This window comes from Cetorhinus maximus, unplaced genomic scaffold (genome assembly GCF_964194155.1).
Source record: "Cetorhinus maximus unplaced genomic scaffold, sCetMax3.hap1.1 HAP1_SCAFFOLD_486, whole genome shotgun sequence".
Lineage (NCBI taxonomy): Eukaryota > Metazoa > Chordata > Chondrichthyes > Lamniformes > Cetorhinidae > Cetorhinus > Cetorhinus maximus.
The window spans coordinates 167984-190056 of NW_027596428.1; the positions used below are offsets into that span (position 1 = coordinate 167984).

The 22073-nt window shown below is 54.6% G+C and overlaps 1 protein-coding gene across 2 annotated transcripts in view; it reads right to left on the bottom strand.

Annotated features, from left to right (window-relative positions):
* Positions 1 to 486: 486 nt before the first annotated feature.
* The window catches only part of LOC144673824 (calcium-binding and coiled-coil domain-containing protein 1-like), a 41970-nt gene continuing 20383 nt past the window's right edge, over positions 487 to 22073 (bottom strand). The window contains exons 11-16 of one of the 2 annotated variants that reach the window (XM_078535477.1): positions 21430 to 21525; positions 18648 to 18741; positions 17320 to 17477; positions 5101 to 5276; positions 1054 to 2099; positions 487 to 988 (exon numbers count right to left, since the gene is read on the bottom strand). In XM_078535477.1, coding sequence (XP_078391603.1) covers positions 1889 to 2099; positions 5101 to 5276; positions 17320 to 17477; positions 18648 to 18741; positions 21430 to 21525 — 735 coding nt within the window. In that variant the 3' untranslated portion in view covers positions 487 to 988; positions 1054 to 1888. Of the gene's footprint in view, positions 2100 to 5100; positions 5277 to 17319; positions 17478 to 18647; positions 18742 to 21429; positions 21526 to 22073 lie in introns of both variants that reach the window. The other variant, XM_078535478.1, reaches the window with a different exon arrangement.

The window sequence follows — 22073 nt, forward strand, 5'->3', positions numbered from 1 at the left end:
GCAAACGCAATTGAACTCTGACTGACCTCAGGCTGCGTCACCTTGCATCCAACTCAGGCTTTGGGGTTTCAGAGGAGGCAGCGGAAAGGCACAGTGGTATTCTCGCTGGGCTCCGGGGGACCCGGGGCTTGAACCCCACCCCGGCGGATGGTGAACTGAATAAAAAAATCTCGAATTGAAAGCCTGGCGATGACCGCGAACCCATTGCCGATTGTGGTGAAAAACCCCATCTGGTTCACCAATGCCCCCTTGGGGGAGGAAATCTGCCGCCCCTACCCGGTGTCTTCGGACCCACAGCAATGCGGTTAACTCTGAACGAGGGGCATTTAGGGACGGGAAAATGAATGCTGGCCTAGCCAGCGAAGCCCGCGTCCCACGAACCGGATGAATAACAAAAACAAATTCACCGCCCCCCACCTTCCAATGCGAATGGGCGGCAGAATTTCACCTCAGGTCTGCAAAAGAAATCGATGCGTGAAATAAAAAAACATTTCATACAGGTTTTATTTTATACAAGACATTTTTATGCCCAAGAGATCTACAGTCAACAAACACGTCATGTGGGCAAGAATAACTCAAGTATTTTAAGATGAAGGAGCCGCGGCAGTTGGTAAGGAAAATTGGAGGACAGATGGAAAACAACGTTGGCAGCAGGGAGGCTTGTTGAAGCAATTTGTGAATGCTGCATGCGACCACACCTCCATAACCCCACTGAATGCCGTCCCTCACAGTCAGACCCAGCTTCACATACTTAGTACCCTCGCAAGGGGGCACTGTGAGGCATCACCCGCATCAACTCTGCCCACAGGTTGTATCAAGTCAGCACACGTCACAGGGCTGCGGTGCTGAGGGAGCGCCGCACCGTCAGAGGGTCGGTGCTGAGGGAGCTCCGCACTGTCGGAGGGTCGGTACTGAGGGAGCTCCGCACTGTCGGAGGGTCGGTGCTGAGGGAGCGCCGCGCTGTCGGAGGGTCGGTGCTGAGGGAGCTCTGCACTGTCGGAGGGTCAGCGCTGAGGGAGCTCCGCACTGTCAGAGGGTCAGTGCTCAGGGAGCGCTGCAGTGTCGGAAGGTCAGTGCTGAGGGAGTGCCACGCTGTCAGAGGGTCAGTACTGAGGGAGCATGTGCTGTCGGAGGGTCAGTGCTGAGGGAGCACCGCACTGTCGGAGGGTCAGTACTGAGGGTGCATGTGCTGTCAGAGGTTCAGTACTTAGGGAGTGTAGCATTGTCAGTGGGTCAGTACTGAGGGAACGCGGCACTGTTGGAGGGTCAGTGCTGAGGGAGCCCCATGTCCTTTTTCACTGTGTTTGGAGTTCAGCATCAGATGGACCGGAGTTGGAAGTTAAGGATGAAGGGAACGATTTTTGGATGGGAGACAGAAAAGGGGGAGAGAGAGAAAGGGGGAGAGGGAGAGAGAGGAAGAAAGAGAGAGGGAGGGGAGAGAGCATGAGAGGGGGAGAGATAGGGAATGGTGAAAGAGGGCAGAGATGGGGAGAGAGAGAGGGGGGGCAGAGAGTGGGAGGGAAGAGATAGAGAAGGGGAGAGATAGAGAGGAAGAGAGATAGAAAGGGTGAGTGAGGAGGAGAGAGGGAAGGGGGGAGAGAGAGTGGGGGGGAGAGAGAGAGGGGGAGAGATGGGGAGAAGAAATGACCAGAGAGTAGAGGGAGAGGGCGAAAGAGATGGGGGGAGAGAGATGGAAAGACGGTCAGAGAGAATGCAGAAGAGAGAGGGGGCTACAGAGATAGGCAAGATGGGGGGAGAGAGAGAGAGTGGAGGGAGACGGGGAGAGATAGAGCACAGAAGAGAGAGGGAGAGAGAAATGGAGAAAGGGAGGGAGAGAGAAAGGGAGGGAGAGAGAGACAGGCAGATGGGGAGGCAGTGGGATGCTCGGTCACTGGAAGATGAAGGGATCGCTGGTGCTGAAGAAAAAGTGACTATCGATGTGATGCTCCAGCGCCTGCTTTCCGAAGGTGTCCGGGAATCGGTGCTTACAGATTGGGCACTCCTTCCACGGGTCATCAGGGGAATTTCTCTCCGCCCCTTTCTGAAAACCATCGTCCAAGCCAGCCTCTGCCTGCCTGGGGCCTCTGGGGTCTGTGGATCTGAGAAAGAGAGAGAAAAAGAGTGAGGAAGAGAGAATGAGAGAGAAAGTGAGAAAGAGAGAGGTAGAGAGAGAGAGACAGGGACCAGAGAAAGACAGACAGAGAGACGGAGGGAGAGTAGGAGAGATAAGGAGAGAGGCAGAGTGAGCGTGAGGGAGAAAGAGAAGAGAAACAGAGGAAGAGAGAATGAGAGAGAAAGTGTGAGAGAGACACAGAGGAAGAGAGAGTGAGAGAGAGGCAGGAAGACAGAGAGAGAGAGAGAGACAGACGGAGTGAGAGAGTGAGAGAAAGACACAGAGATAGAGAGAGAGAGACAGAGTGAAAGAGAGTGAGAGACAGAGAGAGGGAGACAGAGAGACAGAGTAAAAACAGGGCAGAGAGCGCGACAAAGAAAGACAGAGAGGGCAACAGACAGAGAGAAAGAGAGAGGAAGAGAGAAAGCGAGAGGAAGATACAGAGAAAGAGAGGGTGTGAGAGGCAGAGAGAGAGTGAATGAGATAGAGAGAAAGAGAAGAGAGACAGAATGAGAGACAGAGCAAAAGAGAGAGACAGAGAGGGAGAGAGAGAGTAAAGAGAGACAGACAGACAGAGAGAGAAAGAGAAGAGACAGAGATAAGAGAGAGACAGAAAGAAAGAGAGTGACAGACAGAGTGTAAGTGACAAAGAGGAGGCGAGACAGAGAGAGAAGAGAGAGACGGTGAAAAAGAGAGAAAGAGACACAGAGAGAAAAAGAGAGACACACAAGAGACAGAGGAAGAGAGTGAGAGACAAACAGAAAGAGGAAGAGAGAGAGAAGCGACAGAAAAAGTGAGAGACACAAAGAGAATGAGAGGAAGTGAGAGAGAGAGAGAGATGGAGAGAGAGAGAGGCAGAGGACCAGAGAGGGGGAGAGAGAGAGAGAGAGGTGGGGGGGGGAAGAGACAGCACAGGGGAACAGTTTCAGAGATGGATGGAGAGATTTGGAGACAGAGAGAATCGGAGAGACAGGGAAAAGAGAGAGAAAAAGAAATAGAGAGGGGGCACCCAGGCAAAATGAAACGAAGAGATGAAGGGAGAGAAAGTGGGAAAGAGGGTGAGAGAGAGAGAGAGAGATATAGAAACCAAGGCAATGACAGAGGGAGATTGAGACGGAGAGAGACAGAGAGAGAGAGAGAACAAAGTTGCGTATGGTAAATGACATCCCTGATTCATTATCATCAAACAGCATTTCAATCAAATTTTATTCACAAATGACTTCCTCCAGCCCCGCAGAACAGAGAGTGTCTAATGATGCTGAAAATTGCTCCTGAAACATTCTGACAGCGCCGTATATCTTCACCGCCGCTGCTCGCTCTCTCTCTCTCTTTCTCTCTCTCTCTCTCTCTCCTCCGGCAGAGGCACCTTTAGACAGCGCTCGGGCTCCGGCCTCTATTTCACACTTGGCGAAGGGGGGGAATGAACCGGTTCGCAGTTAGGAGGCACAGCGTTCCGGGTACCGGAACATCCCACAGGTGTTCCCACACCCACCCCTACACTGCCAACCTTGCCTCGCTTCCCCATCGCCTTGGTGCCTCGACTGCTTCAAACGTCAAGGAGCAGCGGCAGCAGGAGACTATTTGGACCCTCGCGTCCGCCCCGCCATTCAGTACTATCGCGGCTGACCCCTGGGGCGGGGGCTTCTACCCCACTTTCCCCTCCCCCGCCCCCCTCGATTCGCCCCCCCCGGAGCCCAAAAATCCCTCTACCCCCAGCCTTAAATGTCTTCACCGATGGATCGTCCCCTTGAGGTAGAGAATTGCAAAGATTCACAACCCTTTGAGCGAAGACATTTCTCCTCGTTACAGTCCTAAATGACCGGCCCCTTATCCTGAGACTGTGCCCCCCATCACTCGCCGCACCCCCCAACTCCGTGTTTTAGATTCCCCCCCCCGACCAGCGGGAACGATCTCTCAGCGTCCACCCCGGTCAAACCCCTTCAGGATCTTGTAGGTTTTGATGGGATCGCCTCTCATTCTTCCAAACTCCGGGGAATCTCGGCCCAGTTTACTCAGCCCCTCATCATAGGACACCCACCGCCTCATCCCAGGGACCAATCTAGTGACACACAGTGCGGCGCTCCCTCAGCACTGACCCTTCGACAGTGCAGCACCCTGTGTAAATGAAGCTTTATCTGGTGTCTAACCCCGTGCTGTACCTGTCGTGGGAGTGTTTGATGGGGACGGTGTAGAGGGAGCTTTACTCTGTATCTAACCCCGTGCTGTCCCTGTCCTGGGAGTGTTTGATGGGGGCGGTGTAGAGGGAGCTTTACTCTGTATCTAACCCCGTGCTGTACCTGTCCTGGGAGTGTTTGATGGGGACGGTGTAGAGGGAGCTTTACTCTGTATCTAACCCCGTGCTGTACCTGTCCTGGGAGTGTTTGATGGGGACAGTGTAGAGGGAGCTTTACTCTGTATCTAACCCCGTGCTGTACCTGTCCTGGGAGTGTTTGATGGGGACGGTGTAGAGGGAGCTTTACTCTGTATCTAACCCCGTGCTGTACCTGTCCTGGGAGTGTTTGATGGGGACAGTGTAGAGGGAGCTTTACTCTGTATCTAACCCCGTGCTGTACCTGTCCTGGGAGTGTTTGATGGGGACGGTGTAGAGGGAGCTTTACTCTGTATCTAACCCCGTGCTGTACCTGTCCTGGGAGCGTTTGATGGGGATGGTGTAGAGGGAGCTTTACTCTGTATCTAACCCCGTGCTGTACCTGTCCTGGGAGTGTTTGATGGGAATGGTGTAGAGGGAGCTTTACTCTGTATCTAACCCCGTGCTGTACCTGTCCTGGGAGTGTTTGATGGGGACATTGTAGAGGGAGCTTTACTCTGTATCTAACCCCGTGCTGTACCTGTCCTGGGAGTGTTTGATGGGGACGGTGTAGAGGGAGCTTTACTCTGTATCTAACCCCGTGCTGTACCTGTCCTGGGAGTGTTTGATGGGGACGGTGTAGAGGGAGCTTTACTCTGTATCTAACCCCGTGCTGTACCTGTCCTGGGAGAGTTTGATGGGGACCGTGTGGAGTGAAGTAACCCCGTTCCCATGTGTCATGTTGACAGTCAGCGGTGGGACCCACCTCGGTGCTGAATCGCTCCCCGGTTCAAGGTCCACTTTTCGAGAGACGGTGCTTGACGTGAGTTCCCAGTTCGCCGGCTCCACCACCTCCTAACAGCAGAAGGCGAGAAACAGATTTTAAAAAATTAGGTTCCAACAGGGAGAATCTCCCCCCTGAACCTCCCCCACCACCCCACCTGGACAGTGAGGATACAAGCTGAGTCCCTTTCGAGGTTAACGCACACCCATATCGAGGCAGGACTAAACAACTTGCATTTATATGTTGCCTTTACCTTTGCAAAACATCCCCAGGATGGAATGTCGGAGCATTGATCAGACAATATTTGACCCATTAGTAATATAACGAGACCTTAGGTCAGTTTTAAGGAGCGTCTGAAAGGAGGTGAGAGAGAGGGAGAGAGAGAGAGGGAGAAGTGGAGACGTTTAGAGAGCCAAATCCAGAGATCTCGGAGGCCCCAGGCCGCTGAAGGCACGGCCGCCCATGGCGGAGCGAAGGGAATCGGGAGGTTTGAGAGAGAGAGGCCGGGATTGGAGGAGAGCGGAGACCTCGGAGGGTTGTAGGGGCTGGAGGAGGTTACAGAGGTAGGGAGGGTTGTAGGGGGCTGGAGGGGGTTACAGAGATAGGGAGGGGTGTAGGGGCTGGAGGAGGTTACAGAGATAGGGAGGGTTGTAGGGGGCTGGTGGAGGTTACAGAGATAGGGAGGGTTGTAGGGACTGGAGGAGGTTACAGAGATAGGGAGGGTTGTAGGGGCTGGAGGAGGTTATAGAGATAGGGAGGGTTGTAGGGGCTGGAGGAGGTTACAGAGATAGGGAGGGTTGTAGGGGCTGGAGGAGGTTATAGAGATAGGGAGGGTTGTAGGGGCTGGAGGAGGTTATAGAGATAGGGAGGGTTGTAGGAGCTGGAGGAGGTTACAGAGATAGGGAGGGTTGTAGGGGGCTGGAGGGGGTTACAGAGATAGGGAGGGGTGTAGGGGCTGGAGGAGGTTACAGAGATAGGGAGGGTTGTAGGGACTGGAGGAGGTTACAGAGATAGGGAGGGTTGTAGGGGCTGGAGGAGGTTACAGAGATAGGGAGGGTTGTAGGAGCTGGAGGAGGTTACAGAGATAGGGAGAGTTGTAGGGACTGGAGGAGGTTATAGAGATAGGGAGGGTCTTGGGGGCTGGAGGAGGTTACAGGGATAGGGAGGGTCTTGGGTGTTGGAGGAGGTTACAGAGATAGGGACGGTTGTAGGGGCTGGAGGAGGTTACAGAGATAGGGAGAGTTGTAGGGACTGGAGGAGGTTATAGAGATAGGGAGGGTCTTGGGGGCTGGAGGAGGTTACAGGGATAGGGAGGGTCTTGGGTGTTGGAGGAGGTTACAGAGATAGGGACGGTTGTAGGGGCTGGAGGAGGTTACAGGGATAGAGAGAGTTGTGGGGGTTGGAGGAGGTTACAGGGATAGTGAGGGTTGTAGGGGGCTGGAGGGGGTTACAGGGATAGGGAGGGTTGTAGGGGCTAGATGAGGTTACAGGGATAGGGAGGGTTGTGGGGGCTGGAGGGGGTTACAGAGATAGGGAGGGTTGTAGCTAGGTACAATCTGTATGAACGACTCTGATGATGAGGCAGAGAGGAATGTGTCCATGTTTACTGGCTGCACCTGTTTAGGAGGGAAGGTAAGCTGTGTGGAGGACACCGAGAGTCCTCGGAGAGATACGGACCAGGGTAAGTGAAGGTGGCAGACGGAATATAACGTGGGGTAGAGCGAAGTTATTCACATTGGTGCTAAGGATAGAAAAGCAGAGCATCTTGTAGAAGCTGTGGAACCCACAGGCCCCAGAGAGACTCAGGTGGGGGCTGGTTCCAGGAACCTGGAACGTTCGGGTGCTGGTGCGGCGAGCGGTGAGGAAGGTGAATGGGGCGTTGGCCTTCATTGCCAGGGGATTGGAGAGCAGGAGTAAAGGAGTCTGGCTCCAGTTGTAGAGGGTTTTGGTGTGACCACACCTGGAGCACTGTGCACAGTTCTGGTCTCCGCACTTAAGAAAGGATGTACCCGCGTTGGGAGGCGGTACAGTGAAGGTTGTCGGCTGTGCAGCGACGGGGTCGCTGGATTGGTCCCTGGGACTAGGTGGGGGGGGCCATCGATTGTCATTAAAAACCCTGCCTGGTTCACCAACGTCCAGACAGGGAAGGGAAACCCGCAGTCCCCATCCGGCCTGGACCTACACGTGACTCCAGACCCCTTCCCGGCGACAGGACTGACTCTTGAGCTGCCCCCTTCCACCCGCCCCGGCTTTCTAACGGCCGAGCGAGACACTCAGCTCGAGGGGGCGGTTAGGGGGTGGAGGGCAACAAATGCCAGCGAGTCCCACCCAACCCCACCCCGCCCCCTCTACGAGTGAATGTCCTCGAACGATTTGCGCACGCAGATCCCCCCGGCTCCCTCTGTTCCTGTACCACGTTTTAAAATGGCACTCTTCCGTCTCCGCTGCCTTGTCTCGTCCTTCCCACCAAATCGTAGCACTCCGCACCCCCCTGTGTTAAGCATTGCAGGTGCAGCAGGCGGTAAAGAAGGCAAATGGTACGTTGGCCTTCATAGCCAGAGGATTCGAGTACAGGAACAGGGATGTCTTGCTGCAATTGTACAGGGGCCTTGGTGAGACCACACCTGGAATATTGTGTGCAGTTTTGGTCTCCTTATCTGAGGAAGGATGTACTTGCTATAGAGGGAGCTCAGCGACTGATTCCTGGGATGGCGGGGCTGACACGTGAGGAAAGATTGAGTCGGTTGGGATCATATTCGCTGGAGTTCAGAAGAATAGGGGGGGGATCTCATAGAAACCTATAAACAGGACCAGACAGGGTAGATGCAGGAAGGATGTTCCCGATGGTGGTGGGGGGAGTCCAGAACCAGGGGGTCACAGTCTGAGGATACGGGGTAGACCATTTAGGACTGAGATGAGGAGAAATTTCTTCACCCAGAGAGTGGTGAGCCTGTGGAATTCGCTACCACAGTAAGTAGTGGAGGCCAAAACATTGTATGTTTTCAAGAAGGAGTTAGATGTCGCTCTTGGGGGGGGGCGAGAGGGATCAAAGGGTATGGGGGGTAAAGCGGGGAGCAGGCTATTGAGTTGGAGTTGGATGATGAGCCATGATCACAATGAATGGCGGAGCAGGCTCGAAGGGCCGAATGGCCTACTCCTGCTCCTAGTTTCTGTGTTTCTATGTTAAATTCCATCTACCACGCGCCCACCCACGCCACCAGCCTGCCTGCGTCCCTCCTGGGGACGTCCATCATCGTCCACCCCACTGTTTTCCTGTTTGCAATCCTGCCCTGAGTGCCTGCGAGTGAGAGCTACGAACGAATTAGGAGCAGGAGTAGGCCCCCTCGAACCTGCTGTCCCCCCACTCAGTAAGATCGCGGCTGATCCGATTGTAACCACAACTCCATATTCCCGCCTACCACCCCCCCACTTCACCCACCCCCCAACCCCGATCGCCCTTTGTCTCCCTTGCTGGTCAAGAATCTATCCACCCCTGCCTTAAAAGCATTCATTGACCCAGCGCCCTCACCCTCTGGGGAAGAGAGGTCCAAACACTCACCCCAAGAGAAAAGGATTATCCCCATCTCCGTCTTCAACGGGAGACCCCTTATTCTGAAACTCTGCCCCCTCCCCCCTCGTTCTAGGTTCCCCCCACGAGGGGAGGGGGGTGGGGAAACATCCCTCCCAGCATCCACCCTGTCGAGCGCCACCCCACTCCCCCCCTCAGAATCTGATCTGTTTCAATAAGATCACCTCTCGTTCTTCTAAACTCCCAACGGGGGACAGGGCCCCAACCTGCTCAACCTTTCCCTGTGAGACAAACCCCCTTCGTCCCAGGAATCAGCCCAGTGAACCTTCTCCGAACGGCCTCCAATGCCAGTACGTCCCCCTCCCTAAAGTAAGGAGACCAGGAACTGTACACAGGGCTCCGGGTGTGGTCTCACCAACGCCCTGTACAGTTGTAGCAAAACCTCCCTACTCACATATCCCCATCCCCCTTGCAATAAACAGCAACTACTCCATTCGCCCTCCTCATCACTCGCTGCACCTGCGTACCAACTTTTTGTGGCTCGTGTGCCAGGACGCCCAGGTCCCTCCATACCTCAGAGTTCTGCCATCCCTCTCGCTCTCTTTGTTTAAATAACGTGCTGCTTTTCTAGTCCTCCCACCAAAGTGGACATGTTCGCATTTTCCCCCACCTAAGACTCCATCCTCTAATCTTTTGCCCGCTCGCTTAACCTGTCCATATTGCTTTGCAGACTCCCTCGGCCCTCTACGCCACTTAGTTTCCAAACTACCTTATTCAATTGATTTAAGTTACTACTATATATGAAAAAGAGTAGTGGCTAAAAAGCTGGGGAGCACCACCATGTATCAGCCTCCAGTCTGAACAACAATGGTTCACTGATAAAACCCTGTACCTCAGTCAATCCCTTACCCGTACCTGCCACTTCCCCCTTTAGCCCCACGGGTTTCATTTTGCTAACGAGTGTTGGATCAGCCTCCCTGGTTTTTAAAAAAAAAATACATTCACGGGGATGTGGGCGTCGCTGGGCTGGGCCCAGCATTTGTTGCCCATCCCTAATTGCCCCCTTGAGAAGGTGGGTGGTGGTGAGCCGCCTTCTTGAACCGCTACAGTCCCCGTGTGTGGTGTGTAGGTACACCCACGGCGCTGTTAGGGAGGGAGTTCCAGGATTTTGACCCGGCGACAGTGAAGCAACGGCCGATATATTCCCAAGTCGGGATGGTGAGTGGCTCGGGAGGGGAACTTGCAGGTGGTAGTGTTCCCCGTGTGTCTGCTGCCCTTGTCCTTCTAGATGGTAGAGGTCGTGGGTTTGGGCGGCGCTGTCGAAGGAGCCCTTGGCGAGTTGCTGCAGTGCATCTTGTCGATGGTACACACACTGCTGCCCCTGTGCATCGGTGGTGGTGGAGGGAGTGAATGTTTGTGGATGGGGTGCCCCATCGAGCGGGGGCTGCTTTGTCCTGGACGGTGTCGAGCTTCTCGAGTGTTGTGGGAGCTGCGCTCATCCAGGCAAGTGGGGAGTGTCCCATCACACTCCTGACTTGTGCCTTGTCGATGGTGGACAGGCTTTGGGGGGAGTCAGGAGGTGAGTTACTCTCCGCAGGATTCCCAGCCTCTGACCTGCTCTTGTAGCCGCAGGGTTTATATGGCTGGTCCAGTTCAGTTTCTGGTCAATGGTAACCCCCCAGGATGTTGATGGGGGTTAGACACAGAAAGCACACACATGCATGGGCACATGTGCACACACACGCATGCGCACACACACACACACACAGGCAGACAGACAGACGCACACACACGCATGCATGTGCACACACGTACACACACATGCACATACATGCACACCATTGCCAGGAGTACTCAGTCCTATCTCAGACAGGGAGTACGTGTTTATAGCAGAGCTGAGCTGTAATGGGGTAGAGCATGTAAATTATTATTTAAATCAAATTTTATTCCGATGAAGCAGAACTCGAGCCTCCAATGGCGCTGCCTTGCCTGTGTGCTGTGGGTCGACTGAGCTCTTGTAGCTCACTCACTCACACAGACACACTCATACTCACTCACACACACAAACACTCACACAGACACATTCATACTCACTCACACACACAAACACTCACACAGACACACTTATACTCACTCACACAGACACGTTCATACTCACTCACACTCACAAACACTCACACAGACACACTTATACTCACTCACACTCACACAGACACATTCATACTCACTCACACACACAAACCCTCACACAGACACACTTATACTCACTCACACTCACACAGACACATTCATACTCACTCATACTCACAAACACTCACACAGACACATTCATACTCACTCACACACACAAACACTCACACAGACACACTTATACTCACTCACACTCACACAGACTCATTCATACTCACTCACACACACAAACACTCACACAGACACACTTATACTCACTCACACTCACACAGACACATTCATACTCACTCACACTCACAAACACTCACACAGACACATTCATACTCACTCACACTCACAAACACTCACACAGACACACTCATACTCGCTCACACTCACACAGACACACTCATAATCGCTCACACACAAACACTCACACAGACACACTCATACTCATTCACACACACATACACAAACACTCACATCGACACACTCATACTCACTCACACAAGCACTCACACAGACACACACACAGACACACCCATACTCACTCAAACACACACACAGACACACTCATACTCACTGAGACACACACACAAACACACACATACACAAACACTCACACAGACACACTCACACACACACACCCATACTCACTCTCACATTCACACACACTCACACAAACACACACACATACACAAACACTCACACAGACACACACACACCCATACTCACTCTCACATTCACACACACTCACACATACACATACACACACACACAAACACACACACTCACTCAAACACACACAGAAACACACACACCACTCGCTCACACAAACTCACACAAACACACACATTCACGCACTCACTCACACATTCACTCACACACTCACTCACACAAACACATACACACACACATTCACTCACACTCACTCACACATACACACACACACACACACACACCCACACTGATACCCAGCTGCGATCTGCTCCATTAACCTGCTCCGCAACCCATTACAGAGATTAAAATGAGGCCTACATCTCGCAGTTCATGCTGTACATACTAAATACACTCGTAAAAAACCCAGCATTCGCATCCATAACAAGACACTCAGCGATAAATCAGTCAGGGGCCAAGCAGATTCAAAAAAAAACGGAGCAGTTTGTGCTGATTTAGTGCAGAGGAGTTTGCAGAATGGGATTGGATTGATATCCGGGACACTGACCAGCTCTTCATCTGTCCGATTAACTCATTACATCAACACAGAAAGTTTCAAAAGATGGGGAGAGGGAGAGAGAGAGAGCGAAACACACACACAGACAGGCAGAGAGAGACAGAGAGAAGGAGACACAGAAAGAGAGAGACACACAGAGAGAGAGAAGGAGATAGAGAGAGAGAGAGACAGGGAGAAGGAGACAAGAGAGAAAGATAGAGATAGAGAGAGAGACACAGACAGAGAGAGAGACAGAGAGAGGGAGACAGAGAGAGAGAGACAGAGAGAGAAAAGGAGATACAGAGAGAGAGACAGAGGGAGCGACAGAGAGAGAGAGAGACAGGGAGAAGGAGACAGAGAGATTGAGAGAGAGACACACACAGACAAACAGAGAGAGAGGCAGAGAGAGGGAGACACAGAGAGAGAGACAGACAGAGAGAAGGAGATACAGAGAGACAGAGGGAGAGAGACAGAGAGAGAGAGATAGAGAGAGGGAGACAGAGAGAGGGAGACAGAGAGATAGAGAGAGGGAGACAGAGAGAGGGAGAGAGAGAGAGATAGAGACACACACACACAAACATAGACAGTGACAGAGAGAGAGGGAGAGGCAGAGTGAGACAGAAAGAGAGACACACAGACACACACACACAGCTAGTGAGGGAGAGACAGACACTTATAGAGACAAAGAGACAGAGAGAAGGACACACAGATAACGAGGGAGAGAGAAAAAAAGATAGAGAAAGACACAGACAGAGACTGAGAGAAAGAGAGAGACACACACAGGCACAGACAGTGAGAGGCAGAGAGAGAGAGAGAGAGACACAGAGAGAGTGAAAGGGAGAGACACCGACAGGCAGACAGAGAGAGAGAATAACAGACAGAGAGAGAGAGAGGCACACAGAGAGGCAGTGAGAGGGTGACAGATTCACACAAAGATAGAGATAGACACACACAGACGTATGCAGAGAAACACAGTCAGAGACAGAGAGACTTGGACCTACAGAGAGAGACACACACACACAAATGGTTAGAGGGGGACACACACACACAAACATGACAGACATAGAGAGGACCACTAACAGAGAGACAGAGATAGATACAGACACACAGGCAGAGAGAGGCAGAGAGAGACAGAGAGAGGATACAAAGAGAGAGAGAGTGAGGAGACAGAGAGAGAGAGGGGACACAGAGAGAGGAGACACAGAGAGAGAGACTGAGAGAGAGAAAGGCAGAGCGAGAGAGAGGGACAGAGAGAGGCAGAAGGAGAGAGGGAGAGAGACAGAGGGAGAGAGAGAAAAGCAGAGAGAGACAGAGGGACAGAGAGAGACAGAGGAAATACAGAGAGAGGAGACACAGAGAGAGAGGAGAGACGGAGAGAAACAGAGGGGGAGAGAGAGAGAGAATCAGAAGGAGCGAGAAAGAGATGGGGGAGAGAGAGAGAAAGAGAAAGGCAGAGAGAGAGAGACAGAGTGAGGGAGAGAGAGACAGAGAGAGACACAGACAGACCAGAGGGAAATAGACAGAGAAAGAGAGAGTGACACAGATAAAGAGAGAGCGAGAGAGACACGTAGACAGCGAAAGAGACAGTCACAGACAAAGAACGAAAGACAGTGAGTCACAAACAGGGGACAGAGAGAGAGAAAGAGACAGAACGTGAGAAAAAGAAAATGAGAGAAAGGGAGGACATAGAGTTGGAGAGAGAGAAATGGAGCAAAATAGAATTAAACAGCATGAAGGAGAGATTATAAAAAGCGCAGGAACACCAAATGAAGCAAATTAAACACTGAAGGTAGCAGAGGGCGATTAAAACATTAATGCAGCTCAGACACGGAATGAGCAGTCATGATTTATTAATGGACATAGATTGAAGGACTTCTCTCTCTCCCTCTCCTCTCCAAGTCAGAAGGTCAAGTGGGTACGAGCCTCAGCTCCAGAGACTTCAACCCCATACTCTAGGCCTACTGCTTCCAAAGCAGTACTGAGAGTACTCAAGGGAGGGGGGGGGGGGGGGTCACTGCTGAGGGAGCGCCGCACTGTCGGAGGGTCAGCGCTGAGGGAGTGCCGCACTGTCGGAGGGTCAGTGCTGAGGGAGCGCCGCACTGTCGGAGGGTCAGTGCTGAGGGAGCGCCGCGCTGTCGGAGGGTCAGCGCTGAGGGAGCGCCGCGCTGTCGGAGGGTCAGCGCTGAGGGAGTGCCGCACTGTCGGAGGGTCAGTGCTGAGGGAGCGCCGCACTGTGGGTCAGTGCTGAGGGAGCGCCGCACTGTCGGAGGGTCAGTGCTGAGGGAGCGCCGCGCTGTCGGAGGGTCAGCACTGAGGGAGTGCCGCACTGTCGGAGGGTCAGCGCTGAGGGAGTGCCACACTGTGGGTCAGTGCTGAGGGAGCGCCGCACTGTCGGAGGGTCAGCGTTGAGGGAGCGCCGCGCTGTCGGAGGGTCAGCGCTGAGGGAGCGCCGCGCTGTCGGAGGGTCAGTGCTGAGGGAGCGCCGCACTGTCGGAGGGTCAGCGCTGAGGGAGCGCCGCGCTGTCGGAGGGTCAGCGCTGAGGGAGCGCCGTGCTGTCGGAGGGTCAGCGCTGAGGGAGCGCCGCGCTGTCGGAGGGTCAGCGCTGAGGGAGCGCCGCGCTGTCGGAGGGTCAGCGCTGAGGGAGCGCCGTGCTGTCGGAGGGTCAGCGCTGAGGGAGCGCCGCGCTGTCAGAGGGTCAGCGCTGAGGGAGTGCCGCACTGTCGGAGGGTCAGTGCTGAGGGAGTGCCACAGTGTTGGAGGTGCTGTTTTTCAGATGAGCTTTTAAACTGAAGCCTTGACTGTGCTCTCAGTGGATGTTTAAGGTCCCATGGTCTCAGTACATAGAAAAACAAGAGGAGATCAAACACATTATTACATTCCCATGTGATCGTGCTGTTCATATATACCCTGCTGTGATTCCAAAACTGCACCACTGGGCACAGTTACAGTCTCCGTATCCCTCAGTTAGACCACACTTGGAGCATTGTGCACAATTCCGGTCTCCGTATCCCTGGGTTAGACCACACTCGGAGCACTGTGCACAGTTCCGGTCTCCGTATCCCTGGGTTAGACCACACTCGGAGAACTGTGCACAGTTCCGGTCTCCGTATCCCTCGGTTAGACCACACTTGGAGCACTGTGCACGGTTCCGGTCTCCGTATCCCTCGGTTAGACCACACTTGGAGCACTGTGCACAGTTCTGGTTTACATATTATACAAAAGGATATCGAGGCACTTGTGAAGGTGAAATAAAGATTCATGAGAACAATACCAGAACTGAGAGGTTTATAACCATCAGGAAAGACTGAACAGGCCGGGGCTCTTTTCTCTAGAAAAGAGAAGGCTGAGGGGGTGACCTGATCGAGGACATTAAAACTATGAAGGGGTTTCGATCGGGGAGACGGAGAGAAGATGTTTCCACTTTTGTTGGGGGCGGGTCGGGGGAGAGAGAGACCAGAACTCGGGGGCCATCGATATAAGACGGTCACTAATAAATCCAATCGAGGGAATTCAGGAGAAACCTCTTTACCCAGAGAGTAGGGAGAATGTGGGACTCGCTCCCGCGGGGAGTGGGGGAGAATGTGGGACTCGCTCCCACGGGGAGTGGGGGAGAATGTGGGACTCGCTCCCACGGGGAGTGGGGGAGAATGTGGGACTCGCTCCCACGGGGAGTGGGGGAGAATGTGGGACTCGCTCCCACGGGGAGAATGTGGGACTCGCTCCCACGGGGAGTGGGGGAGAATGTGGGACTCGCTCCCACGGGGAGTGGGGGAGAATGTGGGACTCGCTCCCACGGGGAGAATGTGGGACTCGCTCCCGCGGGGAGAATGTGGGACTCGCTCCCACGGGGAGTGGTCGAGGTGAATAGCGTCGATGTATCCAAGTTGCTGTGGGGGGGAAGCTGGATAATCACACGAGGGGGAGAGGGATAGGAGGATATGGTGATGGGGGGAAGATGAAGTTGGCGGGGCAATGGGAGGAGGCTCGTGTGGAGCAGACACACCAGCACGAAGCAGATGGGCCGAATGCCCTGTTCGTGTGCGGTGCGGTTCAGTGTAATTAAAACTCTTGAGGACGACACTCGGTTGGCAGTAAAAGCTTGGCTGGGCTGCACTGAGGTCAGGGAAGATGCTATATAAATGCAAATCTTCCTCGATGGGAATTGAGTGAAGTGTCATTAATCCACTGGGCTAGGGCCATTAGATATTTCAGGCAGTCCTCCATCTCACTGTAAAGTGCTCCGTGCTTGTAATAATGGACTAATCGACTACTTGGAAAGGCTGCAGAATACTGACAGCAGGGACCTAAATGGTTTGAGGTTTTAGGGCACGATGGGAAGAGGTGGGGGTGGGGAGCTGCACATCAAAGATATTTACGGCCGCCATCACCATGGCTCCCAGGGTGTGTTTTCCTGCCGACTGACATTGCTCAGCACTCTTCTCCAATACATTCGGAGCCAGGTCTGCTTCAGTGCGGCACCCCCTCAGCACTGACCTCCGACAGTGCGGCGCTCCCTCAGCACTGACCCACCGACAGTGCGGCGCTCCCTCAGCACTGACCCACCGACAGTGCGGATCTCCCTCAGCACTGACCCTCCCACAACGTGGCGCTCCCTCAGCGCTGACCCTCCGACAGTGCGGATCTCCCTCAGCACTGACCCTCCGACAGTGCGGCTCTCCCTCAGCGCTGACCCTCCGACAGTGCGGATCTCCCTCAGCACTGACCCTCCGACAGTGCGGCTCTCCCTCAGTACTGACCCTCCGACAGTGCGGCGCTCCCTCAGCACTGACCCTCCGACAGTGCGGCGCTCCCTCAGCGCTGACCCTACGACAGTGCGGCTCTCCCTCAGCACTGACCCTCCAACAGCGCGGAGCACCCTCAGCACTGACCCTACGACAGTGCGGCTCTCCCTCAGCACTGACCCTCCAACAGTGCGGCGCTCCCTCAGCACTGACCCTCCGACAGTGCGGCGCTCCCTCAGCACTGACCCTCCAACAGTGCGGCGCTCCCTCAGCGCTGACCCTCCGACCGTGCGGCATTCCGTCAGCGCTGACCCTCCAACAGCGCGGAGCTCCCTCAGCACTGACCCTCCGAAAGTGCGGCGCTCCCTCAGCACTGATCCTCCGACATTGCGGCTCTCCCTCAGCACTGACCCTCCCACGTCCGCGCTCCGTTGGTCTGGCCGTTTCCTGCGGTACTCACGGACTGCGCCTCTGCCAGCTGCAGGGCAATAGACACGGGTTGGCTGATGACGACGCGGTCGGCCTGCTGCCTGCGTGAGGGGCTGCTCGTGCCCTCGGGCGGGTCGCTGTCCGGCTGGCTCAGCCTCTCACTCACTGCGCACGTCCCCAGCTCACCGGCTGACAGAGGGAGAGCAGAGAGGGTCTCAGAGTGAACGGTCACACGTTAAACACATAACTAGGAGTGTTTGATGGGGACGGTGTAGAGGGAGTTTTACTCTGTATCTAACCACGTGCTGTACCTGTCCTGGGAGTGTTTGATGGGGACGGTGTAGAGGGAGCTTTACTCTGTATCTAACCCCGTGCTGTACCTGTCCTGGGAGTGTTTGATGGGGACGGTGTAGAGGGAGCTTTACTCTGTATCTAACCCCGTGCTGTACCTGTCCTGGGAGTGTTTGATGGGGACAGTGTAGAGGGAGCTTTACTCTGTATCTAACCCCGTGCTGTACCTGTCCTGGGGAGTGTTTGATGGGGGACGGTGCAGAGGGAGCTTTACTCTGTATCTAACCCTGTGCTGTACCTGTCCTGGGAGTGTTTGATGGGGACGGTGTAGAGGGAGCTTTACTCTGTATCTAACCCCGTGCTGTACCTGTCCTGGGAGTGTTTGATGGGGGACGGTGTAGAGGGAGCTTTACTCTGTATCTAACCCCGTGCTGTACCTGTCCTGGGAGTGTTTGATGGGGACAGTGTAGAGGGAGCTTTACTCTGTATCTAACCCCGTGCTGTACCTGTCCTGGGAGTGTTTGATGGGGGACGGTGCAGAGGGAGCTTTACTCTGTATCTAACCCCGTGCTGTACCTGTCCTGGGAGTGTTTGATGGGGACAGTGTAGAGGGAGCTTTACTCTGTATCTAACCCCGTGCTGTACCTGTCCTGGGAGTGTTTGATGGGGACGGTGTAGAGGGAGCTTTACTCTGTATCTAACCCTGTGCTGTACCTGTCCTGGGAGTGTTTGATGGGGACGGTGTAGAGGGAGCTTTACTCTGTATCTAACCCCGTGCTGTACCTGTCCTGGGAGTGTTTGATGGGGACGGAGTAGAGGGAGCTTTACTCTGTATCTAACCACGTGCTGTACCTGTCCTGGGAGTGTTTGATGGGGACAGTGTAGAGGGAGCTTTACTCTGTATCTAACCCCGTGCTGTACCTGTCCTGGGAGTGTTTGATGGGGGACGGTGTAGAGGGAGCTTTACTCTGTATCTAACCCCGTGCTGTACCTGTCCTGGGGAGTGTTTGATGGGGGACGGTGCAGAGAGAGCTTTACTCTGATAAGGACAGTTTGACAAGCACGGACCTGGTGAGTCTCTTCCCGCCTCCCCCTGGATCGCAGCCTCTCTCTGCTTCGCCTGCAGCTCCTGCTCCAGTATCTTGACGCAGGCCTGGATCACCTGGGAGAGAGAGCACAGAGTGGGTTAGAGCCCTCGGAAGCACCACCGCCTCCCCCTGGGAACTGCCAGGGTATTAGCCCAAGCAGCGGGGGTAGGGGGTTCTGCATATCTGAGCTGGCCTGTGATCTTCTGCGATCTCTGCGCTGCGTGGGGTGTTGTCCGAAGAAGCAGCAGGAGTGGACCACTCACTCCCTCCAGCCTGCTACCTCCTCGCCAATTCCACCCCCCCCTCAAATCCCATAAGATGACAGTCAATCTTCTACCTCGACCCACCCCACCGCCCCTCCGTCCGCCCCGTTTCTCCGCCCCCATCCCTCGACCCCCTCGGTGCCCGAAAATCCGTCGACCTCTGGCGGGTCTCGGATATACTCGACAACAGGGCATCCACCAGGGTAGGGAATTCCGAAGACTCACCCATCCTCCCCAGTGAAGAAATCTCTCACCCCCGTCTCGGTCCGAAATGGACGACCCCTGATCCCCGCGCCCCCCCAATCCCGGTTCCGGACTCTTCAGCCGGGCTGGGGAGTTGGGGAACGGCCTCCCTCATCCCTGAAATCACTCTCTCTCTCTCTCTCTTCCTCATTCCCTCTCACTCTCTCTCTCTGGTCCCCTCTCTCCTCACTCTCGGACTCAGCCTGCATCATCCTCGGAGACTCCCCCTGTGCAACTGGTGCCAAGGTCAATTCCTGGGGCTCACCTCCCGATGTGAAGCCAGGGGTGAGTGGTAGCCTGGGGCTCAGAGAGAGCCTGGGGCACAGCCTCCCACTGTTTAAGGTCCCATGGCCTCAGTGCGTAGGAAAGCAAGGTGAGCTCAAACACGTTATTACATTCCCATGGGATCGTGCTGTCCATATCCTCCCAGCTGTGATTCCTAGACTACACCATTGTGCACAGTTACAGTCTCCGTATCCCTCGGTTAGATCTCACTTGGAGCACTGTGCACAGTTCCGGTCTCTGTATCCCTGGGTTAGGCCACACTCGGAGCACTGTGCACAGTTCCGGTCTCCCATATCCCTGGGTTAGACCACACTTGGAGCACTGTGCACAGTTCCGGTCTGCACATTCCTGGGTTAGACCACACTTGGAGCACTGTGCACAGTTCTGGGCTCCGTATCCCTGGGTTAGACCACACTCGGAGCACTGTGCACAGTTCCGGTCTCTGTATCCCTGGGTTAGACCACACTCGGAGCACTGTGCACAGTTCTGGTCTCTGTGTCCCTTGGTTAGACCAACTTGAAGCACTGTGCACAGTTCTGGTCTTCATATACCTTGGTTATCACAGAATCACAGTCCAGAAGAGGCCCTTCGGCCCATCGAGTCTGCACCGACACGTGAGAAACACCTGACCGACCTACCTAATCCCATTTACCCAGCACTTGGCCCCATAGCCTTGAATGTTATGATGTGCCAAGTGCTCATCCAGGTACTTTTTAAAGGATGTGAGGCTAACCCGCCTCCACCACCCTCCCAGGCAGCGCATTCCAGACCCTCACCACCCTCTGGGTAAAAAAGTTTTTCTTCACATCCCCCCTAAACCTCCTGCCCCTCACCATGAACTTATGCCCTCTTGTGACTGACCCTTCAACTGAGGGGAACAGCTGCTCCCTATCCACCCTGTCCATGCCCCTCATAATCTTAACCACCTCGATCAGGTCACCACCCCTCAGTCTTCTCTGCTCCAGCGAAAACAACCCAAGTCTATCCGACCTCTCTTCATAACTTAAACGTTTCATCCCCAGGCAACATCCTGGTGAATCTCCTCTGCACCCCCTCCAGTGCAATCACATCCTTCCTATAATGTGGCGACCAGAACTGCCCACAGTACTCCAGCTGTGGCCTCACCAAGGTTCTATACAACTCCCAACATGACCTCCCTACTTTTGTAATCTATGCCTCGATTGATTAAGGCAAGTGTCCCATATGCCTTTTTCACCACCCCCACTAACATGCCCCCTCCGCCTTCAGAGATCTAGCTTAGACCACACTTGAAGCACTGTGCACAGTTCTAGTCTCGCACTGTCGGAGGGTCAGCGCTGAGGGAGAGCCGCATTGTCGGAGGGTCAGTGCTGAGGGAGAGCCGCACTGACGGAGGGTCAGTGCTGAGGGAGCGCCGTGCTGTCGGAGGGTCAGTGCGGAGGGAGCACCACACTGTCGGAGGGTCAGCGCTGAGGGAGCGCCGCACTGTCGGAGGGTCAGCGCTGAGGGAGCATGGCACTGTGGGAGGGTCAGTGCTGAGGGAGCGCCGCACTGTCGGATGGTCAGTGCTGAGGGACCACCGCACTGTCGGAGGGTCAGTGCTGAGAGAGCGCCGCACTGTTGGAGGGTCAGCGCTGAGGGAGAGCCGCACTGTCGGAGGGTCAGTGCTGAGGGAGCGCCGCACTGTCGGAGGGTCAGTGCTGAGGGAGAGCCGCAATGTCGGAGGGTCAGTGCTGAGGGAGCACCGCACTGTCGGAGGGTCAGCACTGAGGGAGGGCCATGTTTCGGGAGGTGCTGTCTTTCAGATGAGACATTAAACAGAGACGTCCACTCCGTGCTCTCAGGTGGATGGATATGATCCCACGGTGACAGTTCGGAAGGGCGGAGATGGTCGATGATGGACAGGCTTTGGGGGAGTCGGGGAGGTGAGTGACTCACCGCAGGATTCCCAGCCTCTGACCTGCTCTCGCAGCCACAGCATTTACATCTCACCTGCTTCTCATTCTGAAGCACCTCCTTCTCTTTCTGGGCGACTTGGAGGGCCGATTTCATCTCGTTTCGCTGTCGGAGCATCTCTGACACCTGGACCTGAGGGAGGAGTGATAACAGATTCACTGCTTGCTCCCCAGATGCCGTCCATTACCCCCTCGGTCCCTCCCCCACAGGGCCACAGGTTCCGTCCCGTAGGGAGGCGGGGGGGGGAGAGAGAGAAAAATGGCGAGAGAGAGAGACAGCGAGAGGAAGAGAGAGGAGGTGACAGAGAGAGAGAGACAGAGACAGGGAGAGAGAGATAGACAGGGAGAGAGGAGGGGACAGAGAGGGAGAGAGAGATGGGGAGAGAAACGGAGGAGGGAGAGAGACAGAGATAGGGAGAAAGAAAGAGCGAGAGAGACAAGGAGAGAGACAGGGAGAGAGAGTGAGTGACGGGGAGAGAAAAAGGAGGGGAGACAGACAAAGACAGAGATAGGGTGGGACAGAGAGAGACAGACAGAGAGAGATAGAGAGAGAGATAGAGAGAGAGACAGAGGGAGAGGGAGGCAGTGAGAGAGACTGTGAGAAAGAGGCAGCGAGAGAGAGAGAGACAGAGACAGTGAGAGAGAGAGAGAGAGAAAAAGAGAGACAGAGAGAGAGACAGA